Below are 12,818 nucleotides of genomic sequence, written 5' to 3'. Positions count from 1 at the left end.
TATTGGCTTTGGCAAAGTGTTTTAGCCATGTTGTACACCACAGTGGATGATATTCAGCATGGCTAAAAGTTAGTTGGATACACAGTTGTGAGGTAGATTAGGGTAGAGTTGAGTGGGGTGGACTGTCGTAGAGAGGCGTGGGGGCAGAATAGAGTGGGGTGGATTGGGTAGATAGATGACTGGAGTGGGTGGAGTGGAGTAGGTTGTGATAGATTGGAGTGGGGGAGTAGAGTAGATTAGCGTGGTAGATTGGAGTGAGGTAGATTGAATTGGGGTAGATTGGGACGGAGTGGGGTAGACTAAAGTGGAGTAGAATAAGGTGGACTGGAGTTGGCTATATATGGGTAGGGTGGATTGGAGTAGAGGGATATATTGGTGTAGAGTGGAGTGGGATACAGGTGGGGTAGAGTGGAGTGTGCTAGATTGGGTAAGAGTGAGGTACATTGGGGAATAGTGGGATGATTGGGGTAAATTGGAGTAGAGTGGGGTAGATTGGATGGGAGCGGGGTGGGGTAGATTGGATGGATTATAGTAGGGTGCAATGGAGTGGGGGGTTGGGGTAGTTTGGTGTGGGATAGGTTAGAGTAGGCTTGTTTGGGGTGGGCTATATTGGAGTGGGGTGGAGTGATTTAGATTGGACTGAATCGGGTAAATTTGAGTGGAGTGTGGCAGATTGGAGTGGAGTGGGGAAGTTTGGGTACAGTGGAATGGAGCATGCTAAATTGGGGTAGAGCGGAGTGGAGTAGACTGGAGTGGATAGATCGGAGAGGGGTAGAGTGGAGCAGGGTAGATTGGAGTGGAGTTGGGTCGATTGGAGTGGAGTGAGAAAAACTGGGGTGGAGTTGGGTTGATTTGGGTGGAATGTAGTTGAGTAGATTACAGTGGAGTGGGTTGGACTGGATGGAATACAGGGAGGTAGATTGAGTGGATTGGAGTAGGGTAGATTGGAATGGAGTGAGGTAGTTTGTAGTGGGGGACATGTTAAATACGGCGCTGTGCTGAAGAACAATCCAATGAAAAAGAATTAGTTGATGCAGTGCGCAAACAGCATGTCATTTGTCTATTCTCTTTGAATGCACAGCAAATGCGATAAGATAAGAACAATGTTTGCAGGTTTGTTTACGAAAAGGGACTTTGTGGAAGAATACAGTAAACAAGGTTTGGGCACCTGGAGGGACGGCCTAAGCGAATAAATGTAGCACATAGAAAGCCAGAAGATGTGAGTTACAAGCTACAAAGCCAATGGTATGCAACGGGAGGAACGCATTCCTAGGTCAGGTTTCTTAATGACCCCAAGATGTCTTTGGCAAGCCAGACATCTGCAGTGTCTGGCAGGCTGAGCACCCAAATCTGGTCAGAGCTAGCTACCCTAAGCACCGAGGAATGTGAAGTCACCAGTGGCAATTCCAGAAATGGCCAAGACTACAGCTCGTACAGAAAATTCCTGGTGTCATGCTTAATCAGCAATGAGGTACTGAAAAACATGGCAGGGAAGTAGCAATTAACTTATACAAGCAAGAGCAGGCCTTGCAAAAGTACCGTAGAGGAAGTTCCATTCAAAAACATTAAAGGAAGGCACATCTCAAGTCAAATAAAATCAAAAATGATTAAAAAAAAGTTATCCAACCAACATTTGCTTTCGAGTAGTCCTATGTAGGCGAAGCAAAAGGAATACGCCTACAGTGCTCCCTAGATGCACAATCTAGGGAAATATTGGGGCCGTGTTCAATCCGTGCATTTGCAATAAAAGTCAATGGGCTTTGATTATTTTAAAATAATTTCGAAAAACATTTTTAGGTCGAACATGGCAGTTGGGAATTAATTTAGACTCATGATTTTGGTTAACATACCTGGATGAAGAACCTCGAATGCAATTCAAGCCACAGTTTGTAAATGCTACTTTACTTTCCGTTATTTCGTAAAAATACACACCGTTTACTTATAATTTTTACAGCATATTCCTGGCTAGTTTTCTTGTGAAAGCACTTTCGACAGATTGAGAAACTTCCTTCTCCCAGCGGTTTGTCTTTCAGGTCCAGCTCATAATGTTGATAGAACGGAGAGTCCTGTGAGAAAACGAAGTGCATGTATTTGTGTTGAATAGTTTCAGCGGACAACAAAAGTAAGATAAAATCAAACTAACCACTGCAAAGTCTTCGCATTAGTCAACATTTTCTACATATATAGATTCAAGGATACTGTTATTCCACATTGTAATCATATAATCAGTAACAAAAATCATGTTCAAATAAAACAAAGATTAGCAAAGCCAATAGATCTAGTTGTGCAGTACGGTTATGGGAAAAAAATCCTATGATGCAGCTGGTTGCATCATTTTGTAAAAAATACAGTTGATGGACAGAATGCAGAACAATGTCTTACATTCACCCCAGTACAAAGATCTGGGCCTAAATCCATCGTTTTTTTGCACTCCACACCACCCTAGGTCAGACAATGGCTATATGCAAATCAGCCTTGACCCTGTGCCTCATGGGAACAGTCTAGCCCGAACTACCAAGCCATGTCTTTCCTAGACCGGAATCAAGCATCCAAAGACCGGTTTCTGGCTATCAGCCTTTTTCAGCCTCGATAGCTTGACTCCAGTGGTGTGGAGAGCCTGGGACTCACGTCTGAGCATACCCAGCCCACTCGGGGTGAAAATTGCAAAAAACACAGTTGATGGACAGAATGCAGAACAATGTCTTACATTCACCCCAGTACAAAGATTCTTTTTTAGACATATACACAGACAGACACACCAAGACTGATGCACATGCCTACAAAATGTATTAAATGCTTTTAAAAAAAAACATTTTATCGACTGAAGTTGGTAGGGGGAAACAACGCAGGTGAGGGAAATACCACTGAGGGTGGGGAGGGGGGTTGGAATCATGGAAGGCGGGCTGGAAAACCAACAGGAAGGTAAGGAAGCAATATGGAGGGTATGGGAAAGTAAGCAAACAGAGTGCAACGTGGAGATGTGGGGGGAAAAGCACGCATATGATAAAGAAATGCAGAGAGAGAAGTACACAAGGGCGAGCACATCACAAAGGGAGACAAGGAGAAGCACACAGGCAGAGAAAGCGCAATAAGAGTGTGGCAGAGGAAGGAATTAAACGAGGGAGGCACCTGCAAAACCCATGTACTAGCAGAGTGCTTAAACAAAAAGAAATAAGTAGGGTCTCAAAAATGGTCAAGGATGCAAGTAATGTGTCCATATTTCAGGAGAAGGGCAAACGCATAAAGAGGAACTAAAGCCCACATAAGCTAATGACTAAGAAGCAAGCAATTTAAAGTGAGGCTCTAAACCTACTGTAAGCTGAAAATACGTTTTGGAACAGACAGCTCATACGCTTTCATAAAGGTGACACCTAAATTACAAGTTACTTACTTTCGGTAACGCCTTATCTGGTAGAGATGGGATCTTGCCTCAGATTCCTTATCTTAGAAAACTCCCTAGGCCCCAGACTGGATACCAAATTGTTTTCAGCAGTACCTCTGCTCATCGGTAGAGGGCATCGAGCGACTCCATAGTGAAATCGTCTCTTGAATGTGACATCAAAGGAGTCTATACAAGTCCTCCCCCTGATGCGTTGATGTCAGTTTCTTCTGTGACTATATTCGTACCAACAATGTGGAGCCAATTAAGGAAACAGTCTCTGGAAACAGTGTGCCAAAGTGAAAGAACTGTAGTAGTATGCAAAGAGGGGATCTTGGAGACAACAGAGACCTCCGTTCACAGAGCGCGGAGGATGGGAGGGTCGATAAGGAATCTGCAGCTAGACCTGCTCTACCAAATTAGGTGTTACAGAAGGTAAGTAACTTGTCCATCTGACAGAAACATCAAGCCGCAGATTTCCTATCTTGGAATCAGATACACAAGCAATACTATCCTAGGAGGAGGGGCTGCGAAATGACCTCGCCAAAGAACCCAAAATAGGAAAAGCGGGTCCAAAAGATAGAAAGGAACCAGATTATCTGAAAATGGTCTGAAGCAAGATGCTCACCGAAAGGATTCATCTCCAAGAAGGACTATGGGAAGCCCGTAAGGAGTAGAAAGCTATAAGACAGTGAGAACACGGTATAGAACCAGTAAAAAAAGGCAGCCCCAAAAGGGGATGCACCATAAGATCGATGAATGCAAAGGGACTAAGGACAATAGTCCAGGCTCAAAAACCAAATGGAAGGCACATACACAGTGTGCTCAGCCGCAGCAACACAAACAACGAATAAAGGGTACCCACCGATCGTCGAGGAAACTATCCTGAGAAACAGGTTTTGAAAAAATAGAACTCCAATGAAGAGTAATGGAGAAAAAAGAAAGAACAATAAATTCTGAACAGCATCACTAGGAAAACAACAAGAATGATAGAAGAAACCGCTCCTAGATTGAGAACCATGTGAATATCAACGGCATCCTTTGAAATAATGTAAAGGAGTCAAATGTTTTAAAATCAGTAATAGTGGGTCGTATCCCAATATCATGGAGAAATATGGTGGTAGTCCCGATCAGTCTCAGGATCATCTCTAAAACACTGAGCGGTTTGCAGAGGGTCCTTCAGCGGTTCGAAGAATTTTGCCTCATACGTGTGTTGGAAATCAACATTGCTAAGACTAAATTTATGTCCTTTAAAGAGCATAAATCTTTCAAGGGAAGAGTGAATATGAATGAACTTCCCCCTAGAACAGGTCAATGCCTTTTCCTACTCAGGTGTTACCCTCCAGAAGGATATGTGTTGGAAAAGGCAACTTGACCAGGCTGTCTTAAAACATCACCAGCAAGCTGGGATCCTTCCAACTAAATTTAAAACCTCCCTTACCAAACCTATCAGCCCTGCATTAGAAATCTATGGCATGAAGGTATTGAGCTCGGCCCTATATGGAGCTGAGTTATGGGGGTTTGAAAATCTAAAGCATCAAACTATAGCAGAGAATGCATTTCTACTCAAAATAACTGGCGTCCCGCAAAGTACTCCCTTAAGGCCTCTATTCTTGGACTTGGGAAGGAAAGCAGTAGCAGACATGACCAAGCTTCGTCCCTTATTGTTTTGGCGTAGAATATGGTGCACTGAGGAACTAATACATTATGCTCAGGGCCTCACTGATGTTATTCAAGCAGACCTCTACCATAAAATTAAGTGGTTTAAGGAGCTCCGTTCTCTGTTAGTCAGATTGGATATGACCGCATTATGGGATGATCCCTCTACGGGTGTCTTTCCTTCAAAGAAGATCTTGAAGTAGAGGTATTGGGAAATGGTTTTCTCACCAGCGTGTTGCACAGGACTTTCTTCCCATCTCACTGGGCGTTTCTTAGACTATTAGTCTTGGCCTGCACTAGAGAAGTATTGGGATTTTATTGAGAAACCGTATGATCGTAAATTATATTTCCAGTTTAGGGTGGGTTCTTTGCCAACAAAGTTAATTACCGCTAAGTGGGTTGGATCAACCAATGACAAATGCCCTATGTGCTTGTACCAACAAGAATCTGTATCCCATTTACAGTTTTTTTGCCCACTATATGTGGCTCCACGTTGTAAGTGGGTAAAGCCAATATGTAATGCTATGGGTTTTAGAAGACACATAGAGGCTTTACGAATATTAGGCACTGATTCCTCTCCGCCCATAGCCATTGCGATGGCTAAATGTTGAATTGGGCATGGTCCATTCGTTCACAGATACTGCTTTTGGGTAGATAGTGATTAGTTCGGTGGACGACATTGTAGTAATATAATTGCCCACTTATGGGATCAGTCTTGTGCTTACAGAATTTAACTATGCTGCTAAGAGATTAATTTATTACTTTTATCCAGCTATGGCAATGATAAATAACCTGTATAAAAACCATTGTTGTGCGCCAGTAAAGAATTTTTTTAATTCATAACCATCTAATTATTATGATTTTAATTATATAACACAACAGTCAACAAGGGGATTTAATAACATTTTAATTATTTATACAACATGATGGAATATGGATGTTCTTAAGGTTGAGCTGTATACGGAATTAACAGTGATTTTCCTTTTAATGTTTGTGTTTTTCTGAGTTAACTGTCGAATAAAGCTTTATGAAATAAAATGGTAGTCCCGATTTTTAAAAAAGATAACAGGAATGACTCCACATGTTACAGGCCGAACTCTTTAATCAATGCTAGGTGCAAGGTTATGGGGAGGGTAATCCTTGCACAGTTGGAGTCATGGGCTAATGCCTGTGGATTCAAATCTAATACTCAATACGGCTTCAGAAAAGGGTTGGGAACCAATGAACAGTGCCTCAACTTGTCCATGATTATGGGCAAGTACATGATGGCCGGGGAGGGTGGGGTCGATCCACCTGGCCTTCATGGACTTGTCCAGTGCCTTCGATACAGTGAACCGAGGGGAAGTTGTGGACACTGATGGAAAGCATGGGTTTCGAAGAACGCCTCATTAACCTGTTGCGTAGGTACACGCATCTACCACGTAGCTATCCGTTTTGGGCCTGGGGGAGAGAAGACTAGGCCCATTGTTTCTACTGAGGGGGTACGTCAGGGTTGCATTTTGGCCTCATTTTTATTCTTAATATACACAAACGGACTGGATCAATGTTTGTTAAAAAAGAAATTGGACTGCCCAAGCATAGAAGGGAAACAGGTCCCATTACTGTCTTACGCAGACAATGCAGACTTGATGACGTTAACGGCCAAAAGCCTCCAAAATGTCTGAATGCGTTAACTGAATATATGTTGGCATTGGACCTAAAGGTACATTTTAGCAAATCATTTATTATGGTATGGGGCCCCAACCAAACAAAAACAAGGACATTTGCAGTAAGGGAAAAAGTTATTGAAAAAGTGTCACATTTAACCTACTTGGGGAATGTTTTTAATAACAAATTAAACTGGGAACACCGAATTGTGGCTAGGATTCAACAAACTAGCAGAACTATAGAGGGGCTTTTCCGCTTTGCTTGTATGCTTGGACATACGCTGGTAACTGAAATTATAACTTTATATAAACTAAAATGTCTATCAGTAGCCACCTTTGGTGCAGGAGTATGGGGTTACCACAAAAGTACCCAGATTTAGATTTTAAAGAATACATTTTTAAAAAGATTACTGATGATTCCCCACAGTTCTCCAACACGTTTTTGCCACTCTGAGTACCCAGATTTAGATTTTAAAGAATACATTTTTAAAAAGATTACTGATGATTCCCCACAGTTCTGAAACACGTTTTTGCCACTCTGAAGAAGGTTTGGATTTTTTGAAAGATTGGATAAATATTGCCCCATTGATTTTATGGAGTAAAATTTGGACATCGGAGGACCTATTATTATCAAAGAGTACCCTTAGAGACTGTATGAATCTTGATAATGCAATGTCACTCCCCTGGCTTCGTTATGTTAAGGATACTTTTACAAAATAGGCTTGGAAAATTATTACGATAATCCCAATGGTATCCAATCAAACATGAAACAGGTTATAAAAAAGCATTCCGAACTGAACTATTTATGTCTAATCAGGATAATGGAACACCAGAGTGTGAATCTGAGAGCCAACCTCAAGTTTACTTGTCTTTTACCATGCACGTTCACTCGTGTTTACTTATGACTAGACTTCATCTTTGCACATTGCACTTTCCTGTGGCTTTTCCTAAATAGGCGGGTTGGTGTGAGAGCCTAACCCCCTGTCCTTGTAATAATTTAGCCCATCAAAGTACAATGCACTTCATGTTGTTTTGCACACTTTATAAAGACCCATGGGCTTGTTTTATCAAGCCCGTTTAAAAGGAAATTCGTCCCTGCTCTTCCCAGGAGGGTTTTAATTATTTGATGCCATTATCTACTGCTGTTATTTGCAGTGCTGTGCTTAACTTCATCAGAATTGCTTTTTAGGTCTCGGCTAGAGTACACTGCGCACATGTGCAGTCTCGCTTGCGAGATCTTCGGTTTTGGGGTATTTTTCACTAGCGAGGTTAAGCCCCGCCCCTCTTTTCCATTGGCTGGCGTCTCCATTTAGGGTAAACGGTGGTCAGCCATTGGAAAAGAGGTTATGGTGACATACTCTTTTAGAGCCGTCCCATTCGGATTTGCTTCCCCGACTTACTGCTGGCGTAAAAGGTTTCTTATCTTCTTTATGGGGCCAAACATATGGCCCCATAAAGAAGATGAGAAACCTTTTACGCCAGCGGCAAGTCAGGCTGAGGCCGTCTCGGACGGCGGGCTGTGAAACAGAAAAGAGAACTAATGCTTGCTGCTTCAGTGTATTGAGGTTTCAGGTGCTTCAGATATTTTTCCAAACACTCTTGGACCCCCCACCAGTGATCTCACTCACCCCACCCTCGTGCTCTGCCCCCTGGCACTTAAACTGAACAGATCGGGCACTCCCGGACCCCATGCGACCCCCCCAATCTTCTGACATCGGGCACACGCTCCCCATCTCCTCCGGGGCTCTGCCCACCCACACTTTATAAGCCGAGAACTTAAGCCCCCCCATGCAGCACTTCTTGCGCTGCACCCCCAGCACTCGCACTTACCTCATCTCCCCAAGGGCTCTCCGGCCGGGCTCCGTGGCTCCCGCCTCTCCGGATCCGCACACCGGATGCAACTTTGGGATCTGTTAGTTCCCAGCAGCCCTGCCCCCGGTTCTGTGCACGGGTGTGTCCCGGCTCCGTGCACACAAATCACTGCGCACCGGCCACTTCCAACGCAAACGGCGCAGATGTTGCAAGGGGCTGTCTGCTTCCAGGGGGTCCAGTGCCCCCCAGCCGGGCATTGACCCTCCTGCCCCCTCCTGCTGGTGCCCCCACCCTGCCCCCTTCCTTCCAGGGTGTCTCGCAACCTCTGTTGGGCGGCCCCTGCCACCACTTGGCTGCTCCAAAAAGTGCAGTGTTTCCTAGTTTCCTCCATTCTTTCTTTCTGCGATGTTTTTTATGTTTTACCCAATGCTTTCTCTCCCAGCTGGCCCAGCACATCACTGCCTCGCTCCTGACTGACTTTGCTCCCAGTGTGTTTGGGGTTCTGTGTCTCCACCTGCTGGATGGCAGGCACACGACAGGAGCAACCTGCATGACATGCCGGATTAGTGAAGAATACACAAATAGATCAGCAGACAACTTCCAAACTAAATGTTAGAGAGGTCACAAGACAGCCAGAAAAAAGCAGAGCAGACTTCAAAACCTCCAGCCGAGATTTTTTGCCGAGATTTTAATACCTTACCATCCTAATTAACCGAGGTTGATTAAGGATTTAGGAGATAGCGCAACGACATCGGTAGCCGCTCTGACTTAAGAGCTCGTGAAATCAGGTTTGAGTCTCGACGTCGTCTGAACACCGTGTAATTTTGGGCAAATCCCTTAATCTCCTACCAAAAATGAATGTAATGTAGGTGGTGGTACTCATTTGAATCGCTCCCATACCTTCAGATTGAGTTAGCGCTATATAAAAACTCCAAATGAAGAGAGGGATTCTAATATTGCACAAAATGCTAAAGAAAAATGGAAATGAAAGTAAACAAAATTGCGTGCTGTTCCCCAATAAAATCATGACACGCGCTCATGTTTACGGCTGCCATGTGATTCAAAGTCACAGGGACTGCGTTTTGCCAGACCTCGCATTTCTTAACTTTTTTTTTTTTTTTAAATATTTGTCTTCCGGTGATACTTCAACTGACATGAATCAAAACCACAACTCCCAGAATGCACTGGTTTGTGAACTTAAATGCTCAGGACCGGAGCCTAGATTTTCTGACGCATGCGTCATCTGGTAACTCTACCACTTTTTGAGGCAGATGTCAGAGACTGTTTAATGTTAGGGTAGAATATTTCATTTCAGAGTGCCTTCTGCGAGTTTTGCTAGGTGCGCTGGACGGGTCTCAAGTGCAGCAAATGCACGCTGTGATACCAGTGACAGATAAGAGTACAACCTACTAACTCATAAAGGCTGTAGCGTTACAACCAGAACTGTCGAGTCTGGTACTGGGGAGCTGGGTTCGAACCGCAGCTCAATATCAAGGGGTTTGGAGCAATTCACTTAATTTTCCTGTGCCTATAAAAATAAACTGTCCTTGTGTAATGTAACTTGTGCACAGATAAAGCGTTCCAATATCGTCGGGTCAAGTGAACACTGTATAAAACTGCACTAAAAATAAATGCCGAGTCGACACCGAACACTCAAGTCATACTAAGATGGCTGCCACTTTTACCGTATGGGGGCAGCAGAACAGGCTTTTGTGAAAACACGACGGCCTGCAAATTCAACCTTTCCTGAACAGTGGCCGAAAGTCTATGTTTTGTTCCCTTGAATCTGCGCAGTCTAGTCGTTAACGCTTCTACCAGCATATATGTTCCTGTCATCCATTAGTTTCCGTTTCCGGGTTTGGAGACTAGGGATTAGATGCTTTGTGTAGGTATGTCAGCGGAGGCTCATCTGTGAGCTTTTAATATACCAACAGTCTATTGAAGCACTTACAGGTATTCAAATTCCTGCCCAGGACTGCAACTTCCATAATGCCCAGCGCAGCATCATACAGATCAGCCCATGGCGCATAAACGGAGACTTTACCTGGGCGGTTCTGATTGCCTGCCATCATTAGCCTTTGAAGAAGAGTGTTATCTCAAAACACGTCGTCGAAAATGTTGTCTGGACTGTGAAAGGGGATTGACTGGAAGGCGTTCCTGGACTGTTATTGGGGCTGTGCTTGAAGCCCTGTGCCGGTGTACGAGTGCTCCTCAACTGACCGAACCAAGCAGATATATATATATATATTCAAGCTCATGGGTCTGCCACCAAGTTGAAGGAGCACTCGAACAGCAGAGAAGGTTCTGACCCGTAACCTTTATTGTTAGGTACAAACTGCACACGTGGGTGGGCGGGATATGCAGAAACTTCGAATCACCTGACGCGTTTCAATTGCGATCTTCCTCAGAGGCTTCTACCGAAGTTTTCGTGCGGCACTTCTACATGTTCACTGATTGGCCATTCACGCCCCTCAGCATTGTGGATGTTGAAGTCTTTAAAGTCCAAAAATTGACTCACTGTCTTAACTGCTGCTCTGTATGAGCCCCTAGACTCTGGATGAGCCTCCATCAACGCTGCAGTTTTAATCCAGCTCCGCTGCTCCACAGTCGAGGTAGGTAACATCCCATCTCATGGCCCCCGTTTTTGACAGGATGGTGCACCTTCGCGGCAGGGCTGCCGCTATGTATTCAAGCTCATGGGTCTGCCACCAAGTTGAAGGAGCACTCGAACAGCAGAGAAGGTTTTGACCCGTAACCTTTATTGTTAGGTACAAACTGCACACGTGGGTGGGCGGGATATGCAGAAACTTTGAATCACCTGACGCGTTTCAATTGCTATCTTCCTCAGAGGCTTCTACCGAAGTTTTCGTGCGGCACTTCTACATGTTCACTGATTGGCCATTCACGCCCCTCAGCATTGTGGATGTTGAAGTCTTTAAAGTCCAAAAATGGACGCACTGTCTTAACTGCTGCTCTGTATGAGCCCCTAGACTCTGGATGAGCCTCCATCAACGCTGCAGTTTTAATCCAGCTCCGCTGCTCCACAGTCCACAATACATAGCGGCAGCCCTGCCGCGAAGGTGCACCATCCTGTCAAAAACGGGGGCCATGAGATGGGATGTTACCTACCTCTGTCCCTCACCACCCCTTGTTGTAAATATTTTTGTCCACCCTAAGCGTGGAAGGGTATTCTCAGATGTGAGACCCTTGCTCTTTGCACCATCAGGATTCAAGCAAACCGGGCCGAAGACGGCTGTAATGCCAGAAACCGGTCCCCGGGAGCTTGTTTCCTTCCCAGTGTAAGAATTGGCTTTTGTAGTTTGGTTTGCTCTGTTCCCATCATGCACTGGGATAGGAACAGACTAATTTGCATACAGCCAGGTTCTGAAACTGGGATGGTGCAGCGAGTTAAAAAACGGTGTTGGATCTAGCCCTGATCTCTTGACTGGGTGAGAGCTTTCTGCTTAATTCAGAGACTCTGTCCCTCACCACCCCTTGTTGTAAATATGAGGGTACTTATTGAGCTCTAAAAAAGGGGGGTGGCACTTGGTGTTCACGGCCTGCCCCTTTTAACCCTTTATTTGCATAATGCCTGTCTTTTAACTGGTACGAATTTCACAGAATTTATGGCACAGTGCCATTACAGAATTGATGGCACAGTGCCATTGTACAGATACCTTATAATAATATCAGTATGTGCAAAACAAACTGTGCAAAATACGCAATACGATAAATTAACATATCACATATATTAGAACACAATTTGATAATCAAGAGGGAAATATTTTTGTAAAAATATTATTATATACAATAAAAGACAAAGTGTCTCAATTGATAAAACCCTCTGATTAGAAATGCAACCTAGCAGCAATTGTATGTGCAAGCTAAAGCAATATAAATACAGTTTTGTAAAAACTCATTAAATATTGTATTAAAAGGAATTAATTCATCTACATACCATAGTTAAAACACAAGTTTCATACCAGGGTATACAATATTAAATTTCTAAATTAATTCCTATAGGCTCTAATTCTGTATCAAGTCCTCACCGTGAACCCCAACCATAAAGTGCTAAATTAGTGCAAGTTTGTGTTCTTAAGTGAAAAAATTATAAAATCGTGGGAGGAGATTGGTGTTCATTTCTGTTACTACTCACACCACAATAGATGTAAAACACTAAAACCCTCCTGTCAGACACATGTACAATAAACTGTTTATATGCTACTCATATTTATCATGGAGATGTTTTACCAGAGTGCAAAAGAAGCTTTTCACATGGGGTAAATTTCATACATAGAACTAGAGGCACGTATATAAGTCCT

The 12,818-nt window shown here is 43.8% G+C and overlaps 1 protein-coding gene across 5 annotated transcripts in view; it reads right to left on the bottom strand.

Moving 5' to 3' along the window:
- RPS6KA5 (ribosomal protein S6 kinase A5) overlaps positions 1 to 12,818 on the bottom strand; it is a 658,611-nt gene that overhangs the window by 152,032 nt on the left and 493,761 nt on the right. For all 5 annotated transcript variants that reach the window (XM_086937662.1, XM_086937664.1, XM_086937661.1 and 2 more), the window contains one exon: positions 1,933 to 2,066. In XM_086937662.1, coding sequence (XP_086793788.1) covers positions 1,933 to 2,066 — 134 coding nt within the window. The remainder of the gene's footprint in view (positions 1 to 1,932; positions 2,067 to 12,818) is intronic.

Source organism: Lissotriton vulgaris, chromosome 9, assembly GCF_964263255.1.
Source record: "Lissotriton vulgaris chromosome 9, aLisVul1.2, whole genome shotgun sequence".
Lineage (NCBI taxonomy): Eukaryota > Metazoa > Chordata > Amphibia > Caudata > Salamandridae > Lissotriton > Lissotriton vulgaris.
The sequence above is the reverse complement of the archived record's forward strand: the minus strand, read 5'-3'. Positions and strand labels throughout refer to the sequence as shown.